At 43.7% G+C, this 10,289-nt stretch overlaps 1 protein-coding gene across 1 annotated transcript; it reads left to right on the top strand.

The window, feature by feature from the left end:
- Nucleotides 1-3: 3 nt before the first annotated feature.
- ccsapa (centriole, cilia and spindle-associated protein a) lies at nucleotides 4-8,484 on the top strand. The gene is made up of 4 exons (XM_063183589.1): nucleotides 4-171; nucleotides 758-1,177; nucleotides 2,004-2,347; nucleotides 8,051-8,484. Exons 2-4 carry the CDS (start codon nucleotides 781-783, stop codon nucleotides 8,243-8,245), a joined length of 936 nt encoding a protein of 311 aa, XP_063039659.1. The 5' UTR covers nucleotides 4-171; nucleotides 758-780; the 3' UTR covers nucleotides 8,246-8,484.
- Nucleotides 8,485-10,289: the final 1,805 nt, after the last annotated feature.

Below are 10,289 nucleotides of genomic sequence, written 5' to 3'. Positions count from 1 at the left end.
GCGCTGGTTGAGTGTCGGCGCGGCTCCGTCTGCTCGACGCAGCTTCGAGTGGAATTCGCTTCGGACTACCATTTAGCTTGTCACAACACCCGGTTGATTCGAAAACCCTTCACGATGGCATGAAGGGAAAATAATTTTTCTTCATCTAAGATCACAGACAGATCCGTTTTGGTAAGCGTTTGGTGTCAACCTCGATGTGTTTACCTACATGCCTGCGCAGGTGGGATCCTCGGTTAGGCTAGTCGTACGATAGCCAAGCCCCATGTTATGCGTGGGCGTGTTGGTAGTAAATGCAATAATTTTGCTGTGTGCTGGGAAAGTCACCGGTTCATTTCAATATTTCCACAGTAATGGACGTAGAACGCCTGTGTCATGTGTCAGTCAGACGAATCATACGCGTAAAGCAAAATCGAAAAATCATCCTATGTTTTCATCATCAATTTGGCACCGCGCAGGGTATATTCTTCTATGACTGTACAAAGACATAAGAGAGTGCAAACGCCCACAGAGTCATCCCATGAAGTTGTGTTAAAATATTTATAGATGCTGTGTGCAGCAGGCCTGTAATGCGGTCAGTACTGTCAGTGTTTGGGTGCGCACCTGACAAGCTGCTACCCGCTCTGAACTTGCACGCAACGTAGCTACGCAAACGTGCACAGAGAGAACCAAGACATGCAGCGAATATAGCCCAGGCCTAATCAACAGGACGCAGCATTTAGGTCTGTTCCGTGACATTGTTTTGTGGTTTCCTTTTTAGATTCTTGCTTCATTTGGGCAAAAATGTCGAGCAATCCTAATAAGATGGCTGCAGCGAGAAAGGTCCGGTCGGAGTACATGAAGAAGTACCGGAATCCCAAATGGGACGCATGCTCCAAAAACTACGAGGACTCCGTGAAATACAGGGTGAATCGGCGGGTCATGGAGCAGACGCACAACCCTCTGTTTTGGGACGGCTGGGACAGCGGATCGGAGTCTCTGTCCAGCGGGAGATCAAGTCCAAAATTCAAAGACGTCCTGGAGGCTGCCGTGGCGAACAAGCTTCACATCGTGTCCGACTCCAGAGGGGACGAGACGGATGACACCCAGGACACGGTAGTGACCGTGGTGAATGGTAAACCTCCCCCGCTCCCGCCCCCGCCAGAAGCCCACAGTACAATGGGGGACACTTCTGCAGTTGGTAAGGCTCCATATCATGTCATACATCAGTGGTTCTCAAACTGGGTACTGAATGTATTCCAAGTGGGCATTGAAATAATTTTCTAAACATCAACATTGTATTTGTGTGTGTGCTTCTGTTGACTATATTTATTTGTGTTTGATTATTTTATTGGGTCAGAGCTTTGTGAAAAAAATCAAGTGGGCCCAAAGTTAGAAATGTTTGGGACCCCTGTCATGCATCAATAGCAAAACAGTACAGGCCTTCTGCCTACTTGTCATTTTGAACATGGTAGTGTCTTTCTGTTTTTCAGTTTTTGTGTTTGGTGAAGTCCATTTGTAGGCCTTGACAATGCGTAATAACTGCTTACTAACACTGACATTCATTTTGTATTTGTTAATACTCACGTAACATCTTGTTTAGTGTTGTCACTATGCTACTATCCTGCTGAACATCTGTCTCAATGTTGTTTGGTTATCTGTCTGTATGTTATATTACATTTTACATTTTACATTACATTATATTACATATTTTATTTGTTGTCTGTCTTTGTATCTGTCTCTCCCTGCTGTCTGTCTGTCTGTCACTTTCTCTGTGTGATTTAACATTTGGCAACATACTGAATAGCCATAATGCATGTGTGCACTTAATGTTTGCCACTTAATGGTTGCCAAATGAGGGACAACATGTTAAGTCATGCGGAACAAATGTGAAGTTCTCTGGATTTCTGTAGCGAGTCATTGGGATGGGCTTAGCAAGGTGACTTTGCCTATGGTGCGAGCCCAGGCTAATGTCATCATAAAGTGTTGCCTCAGTTTTGAAACCCATATCGCTTTGTTCTGTGCAGAGAATGGCGTCCCGTGTGAGACGGACACGGTGAACTGCAGCTCGTCGGAGGCCCCTCCCAAGAAGCGTCACCAGCGCCCACGCCGCGCCCCCCGCTCTGAGCCGGGATACGACGGGGACGTGGACAAGCCCCTCCGGCCCTCCTCGGCCCCCAAGCTGACCAGAGCCAAGAGCCAGCCTCCCGAGAGGGAGAGGGAGAGGGAGAGGACGAAGGAGAGAGAGAGCGGCTGCACCAGTGGCGAGAAAGACGCCAGGCGCTCGTACATGCGGCCCGGCTGGACCGAGAGACACATGGAGACCCGGAGCAGGACGCCCAGCATGAGACCCTCGGTGTCCGCAGGAGAGGTGAGGGGGGGGCCAATGGAACTGAATGGAATTGAATGGAATGGAGTTGGGGTTCATTGAAAATAGCTCATGTTATGATCATGAAAAGCAGGGTACCTGGCATGGTTTCCACAAGGGAGGTAGGAAATTGAATTCAGTTGAACAAAATTAAGTTGAGTTGAAATGTTCATGGATTAGACAATCTGAGGCACTCAAGGTTAGAATTTTTATACTTTTTAAATAGAAAGGTTAATTTTGAAATAAAAAGTATAAAAGTTGTAAACTTGAGTGCCTCGGATTTCCTCTACTTTGAACAAGATTTAGAGCCCCTACACTGATGAGCACCGAGGAAAAAAGGTGAACACCCAGAAGCACTCCCATTACCTGTTTTTTTTGTTGAGCTTTATTGAAATGATGTTTGGAAGTCAGAGGCGTGCTCAGTCCCTTTAGAAAGATGAAAAAAGTATTCTTGTGGGTGCTCTTTGGTTCAGGGCATGAAGAAGGCTCAACTGCCGCTACGCGTGGGCAATTTTAAAGTCCTTAATGGACATGTCATAAAAATAAAGACATTTTTAACTATACTTTTTGGAGTGCCTTGGTGAAGAAAAGTTATTTTCTCTTTTCAAGCAACTTTTATTGAAATGACTTGAGTTGAGTTGAATTGAAATGCACTTTATTGCCATGCAAGGCAGGAGCCCCAGCATGACAACATTACTGTGTGCAGGAGAGGTAAGGAATCAAAGTAGTGATTCTTAAGTTGAAATGGAGTTGAGTTTCATTGAAGTGATTGAAGTGAGTACAGACATGTAAAGCTGGATCTGCAGCACACAGGCATCCATGTCTACTGGAGAGGCGAGGAACTTAATCAAATTGTGTTGAGTTGAGGTGAATTGAATCACAGTTTTTTGCAAGGCAGGATGCCCAGCATGAGGGCGCCAGTGTCGGCCGGGAAAGTGAGTAACTCAATGGAATTGAGTTTAGTTGAATTGAATTGAATTGAATGGATAGACTGTATTTCCAATTCCATGTAGAAGCTGGATCTCCTGCATACAGGCATTGTTGTCCGCAGTGGAAGTGAGCTGTGAAATCAAATTGAGTTAAGTTGAATAGAAATTAAGATGATTTATTGCAATATCATGCAGGGGTCCTTGTATGTGGGTAGCCTATCAGTGTCTGCAAAAGAGGTTGTTGCGTTGAATTCAGTTGAAATGAGTGCACTTCATTGTCATGTGAAGCTTGAATACCTGTCTTCTACCTGTCTTCACCAATTGTATCGCAGTTAAACACAGACACAGTGCACCAATGCACCTAAAGGCCATTAAAAATACATCTCTCTTTTTTCCTCACTGTCTCTCTTTGTCTCTCTCTCTCACAAACTGATTCACTCACACATACAAACACAAACCCACACACACACACACACATACAAACACACACACACACACACACTCAGACACACACACACACACACATACAAGCACAAACACACACACACACGGACACACAAACAGCGTTGTGCAGCTGCCGCTATTGCCTACATCGTTAGAACTGTAGTACTAACTACCCAGGATTGAATGTACAGTATGTGATGTTTTTTCTATCTGTATTGGCCATGATATAGCCATAGCTGCTGAAATAGCAATAAATGTAAACAATAACAATAATAATTGAATGTACAGTAATGCCTCCTCCACTGCCGATTTTCTGGTAGGCTGGTAAAGCTCGACACAGCGCGCCTCGGCCGCCACTTTTTGCTTTACAATTGAGCTGTGTCGTCATGCCTATTAGAAAAGCAAAAAGTGGCGTCCGAGTCACGCTGTGTCGAGGTGTAGGCCTACCAGAAAACCGGCAGTGGACAAGAGGCATAGTATGTAAACAAAACGCAGCCGTAGGGCATAGGCAGAGGATGATCCAGTATTGTTGCAATTGGGAAGAGCTGGTCCACCCAGGCCACTGTGCTTCTTCAGGCCAGTGGGGAGTCCATCCTATCAGTCGGGAGACATGCAGGACTGGGTGACTTGTCACTAAGCCGCAGCGGTAGTGATGGTGGAGTGAGTGAGTGAGTGAGTGAATGAGTGAGTGAAACTGAAAGAATGAGAATGGAAAAAAATGTTGAGTTATTGGAAAATGGAGAGAATAATTATCCAATGATGGAGAATAGTGAGTGGGAGGAGTGAGTGGATGTGTAGCCTCTTACTGCAGCAAGGGTCGCCGGTGACCCTATTCACTTGCTGAAAATGCTTAGCTACATCATAACAACATTGCTATGACATTACAGAGAGCCATAGTGCTGCGCTAAGGGGAGAACAGAGAATGAATCGTGTGAGTGAATGAATCAGAATGGAGAGAATAATGAGCGGGTGAGAATGGAGAGGAGAGTGCAGAAGGGGTTAGATGATTCAGTGGCATGCGGCATGCGGAAGTGGCATGCTCTGATTTACTTTGGTTGAAAACACATCATTCACTGACAGGTTAAGATTTGGAATGAGTTTTGGTATAGGCACAATTCGGCATGTTTATAGGTTGGTGTACACTCGTTGTTCACTGACAGGGTAGGTTTAGGAATGAGTTTTGGTACAGTTTGACATTACAAACATGGCCGTAGTAGCCATTGTAGTAGTAGTCTAGCATCACCAACTATAGCGTCACATGACGGCACTTGGTCTTCCTTTGGCATGCCCATTGATTGTTCTAATACACAATAATTGGGCATGCCACTTCTGCATGCCACATGCCACTAAATCCTCTAACCCCCTCTCACAAAGTGAGTGAATGGGTGAGAAGGGAGAGAATCGGGGCTTTAAGTGGACCAATGTGGACCAGTACTGCACAGTGCACCCGGCACTTCTCAATTTAACCCTCTAGTCTTTTCATAGTCAGTTTCTAGTCAGTTTTCATGTTTGCATAATGTGGAGAATGAGTGAGTGAGTGATAAAAATCACTGCCTTCATGACAATATGATTCAATATCGATTTCTTAAGGCAGTGATTCGATTATTTTCTATACTTAAGAATGCCCCACGATATGATACAATAGAATTTGATTAGATCCAATTCGATTTTTTCCAATTACTTTTCCATGTCTATTATGTTACGGAGCTAGGGTATTGGGCAGGTGGCAGCGACTCGATTATTATAATTAAGAATGCCTCACGATATGATACCAAACGATTCGATTCGATTCGATCGTCGACTGTAGGATCGATGCATCGCGATACATATTGATTATTATTTACACGTACCCTAGTGAGTGAGTGAGTGAGTGAGTATTTGAGTGAGTGAGTGAGTATTAGAGTGAGTGAATGAGTATTAGAGTGAGTGACGGAGGGAAGGAGTGAGTGAGAGAGTGAGTATTAGAGTGAGTGAGGGAGGGAAGGAGTGAGTGAGTATTAGAGTGAGTGAGTGAGTGAGTGAGGTTAGCAGACATCCAACACTGCCGGTGGAAGGGCATGAATAATGCAGGTGGGCCCCATGTCATTGAGAGCTGCCCCAGGTCTCTCTTTCACTGTCGTGGCCTCTCTTCTGCTCGGTGTACCTACAGTGTAATATCTGCACAAGAGAAATGAAGCGAGATCCTCGTTTGGACTCTGAGCCGTGTGCTCTGTTCTTGGTTCTGGTTGTTGTTCTGTTATTACAGAAAAAAAGTCTTTTTTTTTTCAACCTTAAAATTATGCTTGCCAGATGTGGTGAATAAGTTGATGGACTTGTAACCAAAGGTTATTGGGCTTATAGGCACTGCAAATTTGCAGAGTGGAGTTGTGATCTGTACAACTTGGAGTAAAAACACTCAACTGAAAACAATTAACTACATTACCAAGAGTTTTAAGTAGGCCTACCATATCAAGACTTGGTCATTACAGTTACAGTGACAATAATGTTATGACAGAGTGCGTGAAGGAATTATTCTTACATATTACTACCATGTAAACTGACTGTCCACACAAGTTTTCTTAGTATTCATAGTTGCAGTTTAAAGTACAACGATGAGGATAACAATGTGAGCAAAGACACGCAGATAACAGCATGGCATTGGGTCCAATTGGCAGATACTTCACTTAACACATGTGATGATAAGAAAATGGTTGAAAGGCATAAAGATAACAGTCAGGCAGCATGACATACACTACAGTGTTACGTAAGAAGACTGTCTGGAGTCGACGATGGTGCCAGGAGTGTTGTGATAATGTCTTCTTTAAAGCAGCATGAAGGCCTTGGTTGTTTTTTAGTTGCCTGCAGTGACTTTGTATGCCACTTTGTCGCTCGATCAGCTGGTCATAATGGTCTGAGGTCTGCTTTCTGAAGATTTAGATGCTTTAATATAGACACTACACTAACTAACGCTGACTGGAAATGAGAGAGAGAGAGAGAGAAAGAAAGAAAGAAAGAAAGAGAAGGCGTCAAGTGGGAAAATGAAAAATGACCCAGGCTAGATTGAAACCCAAGTCACCATTAGCACTCACCCACTTATCCTGCAGGTGATGTTACCACTGCACCCCTCGGAAGAGCAGGTCATGACAGGGAGTAAAACAGAAAGCGCCAGGGGTCCAGAAAGGGTGGATATTTGTGGTTGTGGAAATAATTCTATGTTTTTTTCAATGGCCCTGCTATTTCCCTGGACAGACCTGTTGCTTGATAATGTGGCTTTTATTAAATATCTGACTGTGCAGTGAAAAGCACATGATTCCTGTATGACTCCTCGATATTCCTGAATTATTTCACTCTGTCTAGCTCTGGCATTGTTTTGCCTATGTTGTGATAGAAGTAGTGAAGAGAGGGACAGCAAGCGAGAGGGAGAGAGAGATGGGGTAGGGCTGGGAAATAGGGATGCAAACGATTAATCGATTAATCGACCTTAATCGACCAATGTGTTAATCGATTAAAAAACATTAATCGCAATTAATCGACAATTCAACTGATAAGAGACCCAGGTGAAATGGGCATGTGAAGAGTGTGTGTGAAGAGGGGTGTGAATAGTGGGAATATTTAAATCACCTTTGGATTAAAGAATTGAAATAGAATTAATTTAAATGTGGTATTTTATCTAAATTTTTAATCAATTTTTTTTTAGATTTAGTAGTTTTTTTGAGGAGCATTGAGATTTCAGGGGTAAAATGCCGCTTATCAATTAATTGTAAGTCGATCGATAAGGCTATCAACTAATGATTAATTAATTAATCGATAATTTGCATCCCTACTGGGAAATGACCCATGCTGAACTCCAACCTGGATTCCCCACGGCCAAGTAGCCTGACTGCTTATGGTATGCAGAATTAGCACCCCCTTGTAGTGATTTCAAATGTTGTGGGTTTTTTACATGACCTTAAACAACTTCCATCCTGTATTATCTATAAAATATGGATCTATATAATGCATAAAATGTCCTCCTATCTCAGCTCCCCTATTCTGTCCCGTTCTGCTCTTCAGATCGGAGGTGGTGGTTTTAAATTTTACATGAGTACTTTATGTACTTTTTGCTCATGCTGACATTATAAACATTAGATCTTTAATATTTCTGAATTATAAGCATCTCAACTTTTGAGTCCTCTGTCCTTGCAAACAAGCCACTACTGTGATTTACTGTATGTATATAGTATGTGCATTTCAAATTTACATTTGACCTGTCCTTCTCGCTATGACATAAACGTCATGCTCATATTTCTTAATTTTCATTGAAATTCATAAAGCATGTCAACACTCCTCTATTCTGTCCTTTTCTGCTCCGCAGATCCATCGTTCGGAGGCGGTGGCCAAGCGCCAGGACGCCCAGCGGTGGGGCGGGGCCCCCGGGGCCCTGGACCGGCGCCGGGCTCGCTCGGCCGACCTGGAGAAGCTCCGCAAGAGCCAGCTGAGCGTGGCCAACACGTCCAACGACCGCTGGATGACCGAGTACATGCGCTGCTTCTCCTCCCGCATGAGGTGAAAGCAACACGCTGCCCCCAGTGCTTGAAGTGGGAAAAAAAGAGGTGCAGGAACCCTAACCATCCGAAAATACCATCCAAAAAGAAGTGCAGGAACCCTGGTTTTCCAACAGTCTCATCAGTACCAAATCAGTACAAGTCATGTTTTTGTAGGCCTATTGCCTGCACGCATTTTGAAAAACTTTGTTTTCAACTTGTAAAATGGCGGCGCACGAGGTAAGTTCTGCCCCCCCCACTTCAAGCACTGACTACCCCCCTAACCAACCAACGAACAAACGAATGACTGAACAAACGGGTGAACTCCTCTCCTTCTCTCTTACTAGAGTACGTACGTCCTGATTCTGAGTATGTGTCATGTTTCTCCTTCCGATTGAGGGTGAAAACGTGCCCTCGGAACCAATGAATGAACTGGTGAATGGCAATATCCTCCCTACCACCCGCTCTTTGTCTCTCCTTCCCTCTCTCTCTCTCTCTCTCTCTCTCTCTCTCTCTCTCTCTCTCTCTCTCTCTCTCTCTCTCTCTCTCTGTCCTGCTGAGTACATGCATTGCTTCTTCCAAATGTGGTGAAATCTTGCCCTCAACGAATGGATGAACAGCGATACCTTCGCGCCATCCCTCTTTCTCTTCTTCTTTCTCTCTCTCTCTTGCTCCCTCCTCTTGTCCTCTGTACTGACTCTCTCATCGGGCCGATCCAGTTTCCTCATTACTTTAAAAGGGTTTCACATGTGGATTTTGAGACGGGGAAGTGGAGGTTGTTAACATACAAGATTCACTCTCCCCTCATTGTGAGGATGAATGTTTTCTATGGCTGGGACAGAAGAATACTTTTTCGCTCTGAAAACACACATGGTCAGGATGGAGAAATCCACTTGGCTAAAGTTTTTGTCTTTTTTCATCTTTTGGGTCTTCTAAAAAGAGCAGATGAGGTCCATTTGTTTTTAGCGTTATTCCCTTTAAGAGTAGTGACACAAAACCAGCAAGTATGAATTCCATTTCTTCTGATTTATGTCATAGGGGTGATGTATCGAATGGAAATGTATTTTTCTGTAACGCTTGCTCCTGCAGTCAGTCATTCAGTAGGCTGCTTGAGGTTTGCAATGTACCCACACAGTGCTTAACTGTTTGAGTCCCAAGTGTACACTGAGCTATGTAAATGAATTCCTTAATAGCTATGGATCAAACATTATTACAGAGGACCTATATGGAAAGGATGTGATGCACTGTGATGCACAGTTGTTACCTTAAGTGATTAGATGACTTAACATGTTCAGCTGACATGAAAGCAATGTAATACGGAGTATTCATTTAAAATGCTTGTTTTTAAAACACAAAAAGGGCAGCTTTTTTATCAACCGTGCATGATGCTGTAGAAAAAAAAATTGTTATGTATAGTACATATATGTGCCGTGGCAGAGCTATAGGCAGAAAACTCCCAAGACCCCAAATCATACGTGTATTTGTAATAGTTGGACCAAAGCATCCTGAAGTTTAAGAACGTAGTCAGTTTTTAGACGATGCATTCCCAGTGGCTTGGGTGTTAAGCGTACCCCTCAGGGTTGAAGATGTCACTGTGTGGAGAAAACGATATTATAGACTGTATTTTTGCTGCGATGGAAAAGGTGAACATTAAATGATAGTCAAGGGCCATCATGAACCATTTTAGACACCAACACTTTAGAGCAAACAACAGTATGGCAGAAATTGCATTCCACCAACAAGAGATAGTGCAGGCTAATTCACTATGGCCTAACAGAGTAGGCCTACTGTAAATTGATATGACTGCTACTGGCTGGTGATGCAAAGACGCTGCCAGTACGTTCCAAATAAAAATGTCCCAAAAAGTTCAACACCCCACCCCCCCTTTTTAAATGTAACTGTTAAAGTCAATTTCCCACTTGGAGCAGGCATCACTCTCAGTTATTTAATCTCTGAGGGTGCTGGCCCAAATATTGAAATTCAATGTTTCAAGAAGGAGGCCGCACCTTGCATAGCAGTCATAGCAGTGCTATGCAAGGTGCGGCCTCCTTCTTGAAACATTAAATGTAA

Source organism: Engraulis encrasicolus, chromosome 1 (genome assembly GCF_034702125.1).
Source record: "Engraulis encrasicolus isolate BLACKSEA-1 chromosome 1, IST_EnEncr_1.0, whole genome shotgun sequence".
Classification (NCBI taxonomy): Eukaryota; Metazoa; Chordata; class Actinopteri; order Clupeiformes; family Engraulidae; genus Engraulis; species Engraulis encrasicolus.
This window is presented reverse-complemented; position numbering and strand designations above follow the sequence as displayed.

What these genes read in the sequence shown, in the direction of transcription:
- ccsapa (XM_063183589.1), top strand. Translation starts at nt 781, where the DNA reads ATGTCGAGCAATCCTAATAAGATGGCTGCAGCGAGAAAGGTCCGGTCG. An exon ending in GGGGGACACTTCTGCAGTTG is followed by an intron (nt 1,178 to 2,003) that starts GTAAGGCTCCAT and finishes TGTTCTGTGCAG; the next exon opens with AGAATGGCGTCCCGTGTGAG. An exon ending in CCTCGGTGTCCGCAGGAGAG is followed by an intron (nt 2,348 to 8,050) that starts GTGAGGGGGGGG and finishes TCTGCTCCGCAG; the next exon opens with ATCCATCGTTCGGAGGCGGT.